Source organism: Triturus cristatus, chromosome 4_1 (assembly GCF_964204655.1).
Source record: "Triturus cristatus chromosome 4_1, aTriCri1.1, whole genome shotgun sequence".
In the NCBI taxonomy this organism is placed as follows: domain Eukaryota; kingdom Metazoa; phylum Chordata; class Amphibia; order Caudata; family Salamandridae; genus Triturus; species Triturus cristatus.
The window spans coordinates 883,179,730-883,192,495 of NC_140585.1; the positions used below are offsets into that span (position 1 = coordinate 883,179,730).

Below are 12,766 nucleotides of genomic sequence, written 5' to 3' on the forward strand. Positions count from 1 at the left end.
ATCTATTACATCACACCATGCAGGGCAGGTGGACGCCTCAACAAAAGTTACTCCACATAAATCACCTGGAATTACTAGCCATATTTCTGGCGCTAAAGTCATTCCAGACACAAATATCAGGCAAAGCTGTCCTAGTTCGTACTGACAACATGACAGCAATGTACTACATATAGAAACAAGGCGGGACACACTCCCTACAGCTCCATCAACTAGCACAAAACATATGGAGATGGGCTATTCCCAAGAACATTTTTCTCCTAGCCCAACACGTTCCCGGAATCCAGAACAGCATAGCAGATCTGTTAAGTCGTCAGACGCAACAGATTCATGAGTGGGAACTTCATCCACAAGTTCTTCAACCATTTTTCCACATGTGGGGGCAACCAGAGATAAATCTCTTCGCCACACACCATAACACCGAATGCCCAAGCTTCGCCGCCAGATATCCACACCCATTGTCCAAATGCGTACGCTTTTCCGCCTCTCCCACTCATTCCACTGGTGATGCGCAAACTGCAGCAACACTCGCTCACTCTCATCCTAGTTGCTCCAACATGGGCCAGACAACCGTGGTACACCACATTACTGGAACTATCTGTAGTCCCGCACCAAAAACTACACCTCTCCCCACACCTCTTAACCCAGAACCATGGAGAGATCGGACACCCGGACCCAGCACAGCTCAGCCTAGCGATCTGGCTCCTGAGGTCTTACAGTTTGGTTACCTTAACCTTTCCCCTGACTGTATGAATGTTATCAGAGAAGCTAGACGCCTCACCACTAGAGCCTGCTATGCAGCCAAGTGGAAAAGATTTGTGATATATTGTCACAACAACAACACCATCAATCCTTTGGATGTGTCTATCCAACACATCATAGGTTATGTACTACATCTCCAAAGGTGTAATCTAGCATACACATCTATTAGGTTACACCTCGCTGCCATAGCAGCCTACTTACAAAATAGACAACACCTGTCGCTATTCAGGGTACCTACCATCAAAGCATTTATGGAAGGCCACAAAACAATAATTCATCCCAGGGTACCCTCACCTGTGTGGAATTTGAACATTGTCCTCACAAGGCTAATGGGTCCTCCATTCGAACCTCTGCAGAAATGTGAGTTACAATTTCTAACATGGAAAGTCGCTTTCCTAATGGCCATTACTTCCCTTAGAAGAGTCCGTGAGCTACAAGCACTAACTATTCAAGAATCATTTTTACAACTCCATCATAATAAAGTGGTTCTCAGAACCAACCCCAAATTCCTTCCTAAGGTTATTTCACCATTTCACTTCAACCAGTCTGTGGAGTTGCCAGTATTCTTCTCGCAACCACAAACAGTCGCAGAAAGAGCTCTTCATACTCTAGATGTAAAAAGAGCACTCCTTTATTACATTGAAAGAACAAAACCTTTTCGCAAGACAAAACAACTTTTGGTGTCTTTCACACCACCACATAAAGGCAACCCCATATCAAAATCGGGAATTGCAAGGTGGATTGTCCAATGCATACAAATTTGCTATCACAAAGCAAAATGTACACTATCTATTCCCTCTAAAGCCCACTCAACCCGAAAGATAGGGGCTTCAATGGCTTTTTTAGGGAATATTCCCTTAGATGACATCTGCAAAGCAGCTACATGGGCTATACCGCACACATTCACAAAACACTATTGTGTAGATGTGCAAACAAAGCAACAAGCTAGTGTGGGACAGGCTGTACTCAAAACACTATTTCAAACTACTGCAACAGATACTGGTGGTCGCCACTAAGGAGGGGTACTGCTATACAATCTATGCACAGTGTGTGATCTGCAGCTCATATGCCTCAATGGAAAATGCTACTTACCAGTATGCATCTGTTCTTGCCATGTAGAGCTGCAGATCCACACACGGCCTCCCACCTCCCTGGCTACCTTTTATCTGTTCCAGTATTCTCTTATTTAGATACAACATACATGGGCATCTTTTCTGTTTCTCACTAAAACTCCATTTCCCTGCTGGCGAAAAAACTGTCTGAAGATGGAGCCGATGCCCATGCGCACTATGGTCCAAAGGAGGAGTCGCCTATCTCATGACTTCCAAAGACTTTTCCAATACAAAAACAAGTGCAAACATCCAGGCCCAACACTAGATGGCGATCTATGCACAGTGTGTGGATCTGCAGCTCTACATGCCAAGAACAGATGCATACTGGTAAGTAGCATTTTCCTTTTTTCCCCCACTCACTTCCCCCCCCGTCCCCTCCACCCCCGGTGGGGGTTAGTTGCTGGACTGGCACCCAACAAGCCTTGGCAGCAGTAGTGCTCTGCAAAAAGGTACTGAAACTGGTCCTGGGGGAGTGAGGTAGCAGCCTGAAACTTGGTGGCAGGTGAGACTCCAACTCCAACATTGCACTGGACCATCTGCATTTGAATGATCCAACGGAGGGCCTAATGGCCAGTGATTTCTTGGACCCCGGAAAGTGTTTTTACCTGCAGTGAGCAGGTGACTACTGCCACAAGTCCAGGGGAGACTAAGGGTGCTTCTGGCTTCCACAGGGGTCCTTCTCTTCAGGAGTGCTGAGTTTTGGCCGAGGACGAGGGTCATTCACTCAGTTCAATGTCTGTTGCCACAGGGACAAAGTATCCCTCTTTGGTGCTGTGGGCAAAGTCTTGTTGGCTTTGACATGAGTCTGCTCTTGGTTCTCCCTTGATGCAAGTTGTTAAAATCTGAGGTTCTGGTGTCAGGAGGGGACTCTTAAATTCTAGATTTTGAGGAATCAGTGGTGTGGGAGCTAGTAGCTAATGGACATCTAGTCCCTCAGCTAGTCTGCCCCTGAGGTGACCACATTCAGAGGTGTAGTTCACCTTTTGTACCCAGATCCCTCTACTTGTGTCATTCCTAAAGAGGGCAGAAATCAGATTGTGATGTACAGACAATGCTTCTCATCCTGGAGATGTGGCTGAGGGTGTACACCTCCCTGTATATTTCCCACCTGCCCAGGTACAAATGTGCCTGGGGCAGAGGTAGGACTGTTTCCTCCACTGGGAGTCAGCTCTGATGCATACCAGAGGCGGTGCAGCCTTTGCAGCTCACCGTCTTGATGTGCCACTTTATTGGCCTGCTTGGGAGGAGGGAGGTGTGACCTCCTTCCTGCCCAAGCCTTTATAAATCCTGGGAGTGTTCACACTGCCTGGCTTGAGGTCAGAATTTTGTCTTGGTGGCAGCAGGTGCTGGAAAGAGCAGACTGATCAGCCAGAGCACAGAGAAGCTGTGGCAACCAGGAGGACAGAGTGCCACCTGGGTGCATGTTACGTCACCCAGGGCACAATAATCCATCAGGGGTGAGAAAGCATGTTGTTCGATACCAAACATGACATATTTTAGTGGTACCATAATGGAGCTGCCAATCTAGGGATTGCCCTGTTGGCAGTCCATGTTATCCTGTGGACTGCTAACACTTCTAGAAGTTTCCAATGGAGCACACCACTATGGGTACATATAGGCTTGCACTTGTATGTCCTCACCTTTAATATACTGCAGCCTGCTTCCTGGGCTGGGGAGGCCTACCTTAGGTGTGTCTGACATATAGGAAAGGTAGTGCATTTGCCTGTGCCACTCATGGTGAGTACACAGTTGAGTTCCAGCAGTTTGCACTGCTTCTCCAGTCTGCAATGGCAAGCCTACTGTCAGTAGTTTGCTTCGATCACCCAGGATGGCACACAACCGTGCTGCAGCCCTGGGGACCTCTTTACCACCTATGCCATGTGGTACCCCTGGTACCATTTACTAGGGACTTATAACGAGGGTGAAGTTGTTACCAATTTGGGATTACAAAGTCAAACATAACAGTTTTGGGAGAGCGCACAGGCACTAGAGTCTGGACAGCATAATCCAGTGCACTTTCCGAGTCATAACCATCAGCATTTGGAGCAAAAAGTGAGGAGTGACCATACAAAAAGGGGTACATTCCTATGAGGGGTACCTCTATGCACCAGTAGGTAGCACCGCTTTAGCATCATCTGTGTCAGAAGTGACACTCCCGTGCACATATAAGCACCACCCTGACGAGCTGACATCTGTTCCTTTCTTTTTGTGCCAACAGGGTGGATCTTGAGGGCTACCTCAGTCATTTTATCAACTGTTTTTGAGCTACTGCTCCCAGTGTGCCAGAGACATGTCCCCTGTTAAATCTACAGGGTTTAAACGTTGAGTGGAATGTCAAACAGATGTCTGTGTGTGACACCCACTTGGTCTATCTCTGGTGCTTTGGCCACGACTCCAACGCCTGCATTGAGTGCCAGCGGATGCACTCCAAGGTTGATTCACGAGCAGGTGATGAAGCTCCTAGCAGTGCAGCAAACAACTTCTCCATGCTGTTCCCCTTCCAGGGGTAGATCTCAGGCCTATTCTTGGAGTTGTTCCCTTGGACAATAGTCTTTGTGTTCCAAAACATCTTCCTCTAAGTCGGGTAAGTCTAAGAAGCACAAGAGGTCGTCGAAGAGTTCTTTGGCTTCCCTCCCAAACGCCATGCTTCTAGGCCTACTCCCACAAACCACCTGTGGAGCTGGTGTTCAGGCCCATCAGTTCCGGACTGATGCCACCACTAGTGCCTTTTTCCACCACGGCTCATTCCTAGACGCCACTGGTGCCGCTCGGCAAGTCCATCATCATCTCAGATTCTGAGCCGGTGACATTTTTCACTGAGGCCAGTGCCCTCCAGGCCCTACCAACCTCTGGACTCTCCACTGCTAGATAGATCCTTCCCACCTGAAGAGGGAAATGAGGACGAACTGTTTGGTCCCCTGGTAGAAGACCATGAGCCAGAAGAAAACTGATATAAGGACCTGGGTGACACCAGTGATTTGGACACTTCTCCAGACTCTGGCATGCTTTCCCCTCTAGGCCTGGTCTTGGAGGAATGCGCATCCTTTGCCACTATGATGTGGAGAGCAGCATAGGTCCTTAACCTACAGCTGCCAGCAGTGGAGGTCAAGACCAACGTCTTGACAAAGGTGTGGGTTAGGCTGAGCCATTGCTCCCCTTCATTGAAGACCTTACCGGCATTCTCATGGGGGCCCAGGTCAAATCTTGCACAGTACCTCATGTGCTCCGTTTGATTGTCCAACTCCATTGTCTTTCTCCAGGAGAACCAGCCTTCCTCTGTCCCTCCCTTGAGAGCCTGGTTGTACAGGCCTCAACAGTCACCACCGGACAGGGAATCCAAGAGGCTAGACACCTTTAGAAAGCACATTTTCTCTTCCACCTGCCTGGCGGGCAGTGAACAGTGATTGCCTTTTGGGCCCATATTCCAATGAATTGTGGGACTTTTTTGCACAACTGCTTCCCTGCTTCCCGAGGAGGGCTGAGCCATCCTCAACCAAACTTTAAAGCAAGGTCCATATACAGCAAAGTTGACCATCATGTCTGTACTGGATACTAAGGACTCCCTGGGAACAGCCTGGGTAGAGCCATGGCAGTCGCCATGCCAGTTGTGGTCCACTAGGTTCTCAGTGGATGTCCAATCGTCCATTATTGACAACCCTTTCGATGACTTTCACCTATTTGGGTACAAAGCAGACAAGGCGCACAAATACAAGAAAGCCTGGTCACCGGCAGGTATCTCATGCTTTCTCGAAGTGCCTGGTCCCAACAACAGTCCTTTCGCTTCCTACCGCGGATGTGGTAGGGGCATACATGGTCGTCTGCAATATCAATCATACCTGCTAGCCCAGCAGACTACCCAGTCCTTTCGTTGATGGGGTCGCAGATCCCAAAGAGGACTTGAGAGCCAGACCCAGCGTACTGTTCTTTCCCCCCACGCCGTGGCTGCTGGGCCTACAATTCTCTTTAGTGCACCCTCCATCCAGCACAGCCATCCCATTGACAGCAGGATCAGATACCACCTACCCCAGTAGTCTGCAATTACCTTCGACAAGTGGGTGCTCCAGATTGTGCGGAAGGGGTACACCATTCCATTTGTGAAAACCCCTCCCATTTGCCGCCATCCCAAGACTGGATGAGTGAGAACCATCTCTCCTTCCTCCGTCTGGAAATGCAGGCTTTTCTGGCGAAAGGAGCCATTGAGAGGGGGCCCGCACAAGAAGTAGGATGTGGTTGCTTTTTCCTCTACTTTCTGGCGCCAAAAAAGGACGGAGGACTTCATTCTATACTGATCTGCGCCCTCAACGCCCTTCTTTGGAAAGGGCAATTCAAGATGCTCACACTGACTAGTCTTTTCTGTCTACCACAAACAAGAAACCCTTGGGTCTAAGAAATAAACAACTTGCAAAGGAAGACCTAGCTGAAAAAAGGGGGTATCCCTTTTAAAAGGATGAATTCCCTCACCCACCAAAGATAGCATGCTTCATCATTTTGAACCTCCTTGTATCATGATGCCTAGTCACGGTACGGGCTACAACCCTTTAACTGAGAGGGAAGCGCTCAGGGATTTATTTGTATGTAAAGGACGGCATACTAAATACCACAGTGATGAGCTCAGGGTAGTGAGGGCAGCGGAGCATGTGAAACTGATTATAAAACTGGCTACAGGGTCAGCAATAACCCTTTATTGATGCGTCCCTGGGCCAGGATTAAAAACGGGGCACTCGCAGGAAACCAATATACCCGCAGTTAGTGTCAGTACGTGGTCGGCATGTGGGAAGCATGCCATCTTTGGTGGGTGAGGGAATTAATTCTTTTAAAAGGGAAACCTTCCCTTTTTCAGCTAGATCTTCCTTTGTAACAGTTGTTTATTTCTCAGACCAAAGGGCTTCTTGTTTGTGATAGACTTATAGGTTGGGGAGTCAACCCTTGCAGGTCTTTCAATCTCCTTGGACCCCCTTTTTGTGATAGATCAAGTCTTATCGGCCCTGGGTCCTGGTGATTGAATGGTAACGTTGGGCTTGCAGGATGCTTATTTTCTCATCTCCATCCTGCCAGCCCACATGCATTACCAGAGGTTCACAGTGGGCCAGGACCACCAATCTCGATGACTGGCTGCTGAACGCGGACTCGTCCCAGGCAATCAGCACCCACCACCAGACTACAGCGAACCTACTACATTCATCGGGGTTCATTTTCAGTATGCTAACACCCGACTCCTCCTCAGACGCTCCCTTTTATCAGAACAATTCTGATTACAGTGCAGTTCTGTGCCTATCCTCCATAGCGCATATTAGTGCTATGATTCCAATGTTACAGCCTCACTCCTGGATTTTGGTAAGACTGACACTGCTGGGTCGGATGGTATCCTGCTGGTAATTCACGCCAGATGGTATGTGCGGGCTCTGCAGTGGAACCTCAAGCCCCAGTGGGCTCAGCACCAGAGTAATCTTTCTGACCTGGTCCAGATTTCAAAGGAGTCTGCAAACAATTTATAGTTGTTGCTGAAAGGCCGCAATTGGGTCTGTAGCAGACCCCCACTCTCTCTTCCCCACCCACTGGTGACTAATGTGTCACTTCTTGGTTAGAGCTTAAGGGCCCACTCCACCAGGGGCAAGGCCGCTACTACTGTGTTGGGATGCGAAGTACCTATCCTGGACATCTGTCAAGCCTCTACATGGGTGCCACTCCACATGTTTACATAGTACTACTGCTTGGACAGTCAGGTCTTTCGAGACGGGCATTTTGCCTGTTCAGTCCTCCAGGATTTTCCAGTTTGAGCCAGTTCACAACCCCGCCTCCGGGGAGGTATTGATTGGGTATCTATTCTAAGGTGAAGACTCTGCGGTTAGAAGTCTCTGTTAGAAGAGCAAGTTACCTTTAGTAACGCTTTTTCTGGTAGATACTAACTGCAGATTCCTCACTGACCCGCCCATCCTTCCTGATCTGCGACCTGGGCTCTTCACCCTCAGTTCCCTTTAGATGCTGCACACTGGTCAAACATTGTTTTTTAAGTGACTCAGCATTTTGGGCACAGAAATAGTCACAAAAGAAACTAATGTTAGCACGCTGATTTGTCACTTATATGGGCACCATGATGTCCCTTCTGATGTTGGCGACGCCAGTGCAGAGCTGATCGATGTCACCTACTGGCGCACTAAAGTGCTGCTCAAGAATTTTCGGATCCAGTCTGATGCTTGGGGAATATTCAAATGTGTGGAATTTTCAGTTAGATAGTTTCTACCAGAAAAAGTATTTCCGAAGGTAAGTAATGTGTTCATTAAGGCCTTTATGGAAGGCCTAAAAAGGATTATCCTTCCAAAAACGCCTCCAGCACCCACATGGAATTTTAATATTGTACTCCAGTCTTATGGAGCCTCCTTTGAAACACCTTCACTTGTGTCCATTTCAATTCCTATCTTGGAATGTAGCTTTTTGAATGGCAATCACTTCTCTCAGACGTGTTAACAAGCTTCAGTTCCTAAAATTCAGGAACCATACATTCAGATACATAAGGACAAGGTAGTCCTTCTCATTAATCATAAATTCTTGCCAAAGGTGGTCTCCTCATTTCACATAAACTAAATTTGAGTTAACAATCTTTTTTCCATCTCTAGACTCGGTAGCTGAAAGAGCGCACCACTCTCTTGATGTTAAGAGTGCACCCATGTACTACATTGATTAAAATGGTTTCAAGATGTCTAACCAACTTTTTGTAGCTTATGCTAAGCCTCGTAAAGGCTCTTCACTCCAGTCTGTCCATAGGCTGTAGTGCTATAGATTCACATTCGCCCTGCTTCGTCCCTGGAAGATGGCAATAATCACAGATGTTTATACATAACCTTAAATACCATATCGTCCGCACACTCTTTCTAAATCAGTTTGCTTCACTCTCAAAACTTGCCCTTTCAGCGGAAGTACTATTCTAAGGGGGAACCGCGTTGTGCTGATGCATTCTACAACAATGGAGGAGTTGCAACATGACTTGTGACTCAAACTTGTTCAGGGGTAAAAAAAACTTGCAAACGTCCGGGCCCAAAACTAGATGGTCGAATTATGCAGAGCATGTGAATCCACAGCACCACATTCTACGAATAGATGGTTATAGGGGCTTTCGGCAAGCCTGTTTAATACATTTGTCTGTTATTGTCTTTTTTATGCTTTTCCTCCATCCACAACAGCATATGGCACTGGGTCAGCCCACTTCAGTCGTTGGCTAACTTCACTGTGAGTGATAGCATTCTGTCCCTCCACAAGGAGCACATCTACCCATAAAGTAATTCTATTAGTGACAACTGCAGCAATGTGTGCTTTTTGAGATCAAAAAATATTTTTACTTATAGCCAATTATTATTAAAAACATTTTTATAAAGGCCCAGCAGCTTCTGCAACCCAAAATGTTTTTAAAGTTTTGAAAAAACTATGACAAAGCAAAGATTGCAAAACAAATAGGCTGACAGGCTGCACCAGAACCATTAATGTTGCCAGTGCTTGCTTTTTGTTTGGTTTTTGTGTTTTTATTGGCGAAGACCCTGTGGCTCGCACAATGTCTTATGAAAACCATGGGTAAATCAACTGAGCATTGACAAAGCCAATAGTGAGAACCAAAACCAGACCATTTTGTTTTGACAATGCTTATTTAACATGAAACTTATTGGCGGGCACAGCACTGCAAACTTCCAAGTGGTTCATGACACAGTAACATAACTTGCGATAAAGAAAATACGTTGTCAATTAGGAGGGTTTGTTTGCTTAATTCATGGATGATATCTGTTCATTGGATCTCTAGCAGTGGACTGGATCTGTTGGGGATTTGACTGTCAGCAGTCTCAGTGCTATTGTAATGCCCATCCACAAATATGGTAATAGGAGATTTCCAGTTGCAGCCACCCTCCTTAGTAGGAAGCATTGTGAGAAGCACACACAAGGCATTTCTAGGCTAAAGATGGAGGTAACATACACACATCGTAGAGAGAAGGGATTAGACAAGGAAATTGAATGGTGTATGAACCTGTTGCCACCTCCGATGTGAGGATCTGTGGAAAGTTAACACCTTTTCCCCTGGTGGATGTGGTGAAAGAAGGCTGAAGCATGTCCTAGCTGGTTGTAGTATACTGCTATTCTTAAAGCATGTATAGCAGATGGTTCCTTTTAACTATGTAGCCCTTTTAAAATTGTGCATTTAAATTAAGGAGTTTTAATGAGATAATATGGGAGGGTATGCAGTAAAAGTGGTATTACTGCAGTTCCTGCCACAATATAACCTGTGTTCTCAAACAAGCTGTTTGTATCTCCCGTCTATCCCCTCACAGGTGTGTATCGTGGTGGTTCTGACGTGCTGGTGAGGTCCAGGCTTGCTCTCTCGGATGGCGTGACCATGCAAGTGACAGTCCGAAGTAAAGATGAAACTGCAGTCGATGTTATCCTTGCCTCTGTTGGTTAATGTGTGCAAGTTCTGGACCATAGAGGGTGCATTACTGCTGCATATCCCTCATGACTGCGCTGTGAAGACTCTGGGGTTCCTCCATGTTAACTAATGGTCTTAAAGACTCCAATCCCCGGAGATTAAAGTCTTTCAACTGTGTTGTCAGGGAACTTTCACATCACCAGGATCTATGTTTTATTTAATTTCTTAACTTTACTCGCTATACAGTAAACATGTATCCTAGAGCACTAGGAGAACATTCATCTTGCGCACCTTCAAGTGAGTCTCATTTGGCTTCACTTTACAAATCCATCCTTCAGGCAGATGCTTAGGAACGCCAGGCACTCTGACACTTTGTGGCACTCTGCCGAGTGAAAGACTGACACATACAGATTTATGAAAATTCCAAATACTGTCCAAGATGGATAGGCAAAAGTAAAGTTGAACCATCCAGACACTCCACCATCACAAAAGACTGTCACAGTTCTGATCAAGAGGAGACTGATCTCCAGGTTTAAATGAGATTGAAGCCTGTTTTGGAAAGAGACTGTATCCCTGACTCGCCCCCTGTGATGTGGCACAGAACACTGGGTATGCCTGTGCAAAACACTGACATTTACTACTCCATTGCAGGAGATGATTTGCAACTGTTCTAGGCGGGTAGTTGGGGGTGAAGTGGGATACAAATAACGCAACTGTGACGTTTGTAGGTGCCATTAGGCCCGGTCTAGTATCACATGCATATAGAACACCTATACAGTATGCTCTGCATGGAATTAACCCATGTGCTCAGATGCTGCTACATATCAACTGTCTGGCAGCAACAGTATTTGTCATAAACGGGTAATGATGCCAATCTCCTTATATTAGCCTAGTTGGAATTTGTTAGTTAGGATATGACATTGTTTTGCTTTCCAATTCCTCAACCAAATATCGATCTTAATCAGTTTTCATGCAAAATGTCTACTGTCCAACTAACATTGAGCTTGCACACCACGTGCATTATGCAGCAAATGCAGCAAGAATTCGAAAATAAAGGCCTGTGGCCAGTGTAGGCAAGGGAGCATAGCGTGCTGAAGGTCTCCTTAGCACAGTTAGATAGTTGACATGAGTGGCTTCTGTAAAAGAGAGGAGACGCTGTGGATATGGTCTCCTGTCTGAATGTAGTGTTCAATGGTTTTGTAAACCATTTTCAAAAAAATATATATTCGTGACCAAAATGAGTAATTGGCTTAATCACTTTCCAGTTTATATCTACTCATGAATTTGTTTGGTTTCATCTGTAATATTTCCCAAAATAATTTGAAACTACAAATGCGTGGGAGACCCTCCTGTTTGAAAACTATTTTCAATCCAATTGCATGTTTTGTCAAAACTGTTTTTATTAGAGAACAAAAAGTGAATTCTTCTTATGTTAATGCTTTGAAACCCCTTGTTACATTTCAGAATCAGATCATTAAACTACATGTTTTATTTTCAGTTACTTGTGAGCTTGTTTTCCTTGGGGGGATGCTTACCATATCCATATGGAGGTGTTGGATCAACGATTCCAATATTTTATATTGGTTAAACAGACAATTTGAGCGAGTACAATCTCGTCTCCAGCACAGGGCCCTTAAAGACACATATCTTAAGTCATATCCGCCATCCTGCGATTGAAGATCTGTCTGAGGAGAATGCCTGTGCTTGAGAACTAAATTCTGACCTTGGTGGTGATTCAGGAGCTGTTAGTCCTTGCAGTTACTCAGCAAAATAAGGTGGAAAACATGCATAAAATACAATGATACTACGATTTAAGTTTGAAAGCAGATGCCCTCTATCATGCATGTCCCCCTGTGCCCTAGGCGCTTCCCTTCCCTTCCCTGTGCATAACCATCAAAACCACCTCAGGTCCGCTGATAGCAAATTATGGCAATACATATCAATTCATATCAATTCAAGTGCTCCTCAATTTGACATGAAAAGAAGAGGTAGAGAGAAACTGCACATTTACACTTATGAAAAAGCAACACCTATTTGTTCCCTTACCCCACAAAACTGTATTGGCTGGAAAATTCTCAAATTCGATTCTGTGTCATATTGTGCTCAGTGGCGTGAGAAAAGAGGGCATATCACCACAAAACTGTGCACTTCACTGGCACGAATTTCAGCTAAGCTGAAATGAACCCAACCTAAAAGACTCTTTGGTACGAAAAAACGTTAATAGAACTCTCTCATGGAATAGTTGCTACCAGGTTGTAGTAATCTGTGCACAGTATTTCCACATAAAATGCCGATCAAATAAGTGCATTAAATATTCCACAAATATGATGATTGCATCATATGCTACTGGTGGCTCCTTATTGTTATGAATGGCAAACTGCATGTAAACGCATCTGAATATCTCACTTTTTTCGTGTTATTCAAGCTTTCTACCTTGTTGGGACCACTTTTAGAGTTTGGTCTACTGGGAATAAGTGCTCTTGTTGGTAAC

The 12,766-nt window shown here is 45.6% G+C and overlaps 1 protein-coding gene across 2 annotated transcripts in view; it reads left to right on the top strand.

The window, feature by feature from the left end:
- The window catches only part of COPG2 (coat protein complex I subunit gamma 2), a 341,223-nt gene extending 329,451 nt beyond the window's left edge, over positions 1–11,772 (top strand). For both annotated transcript variants that reach the window (XM_085653601.1, XM_085653602.1), the window contains one exon: positions 10,181–11,772. In XM_085653601.1, the coding sequence (XP_085509727.1) occupies positions 10,181–10,311 (131 nt within the window). In that variant the 3' untranslated portion in view covers positions 10,312–11,772. The remainder of the gene's footprint in view (positions 1–10,180) is intronic.
- The last annotated feature ends 994 nt before the right edge of the window (positions 11,773–12,766 follow it).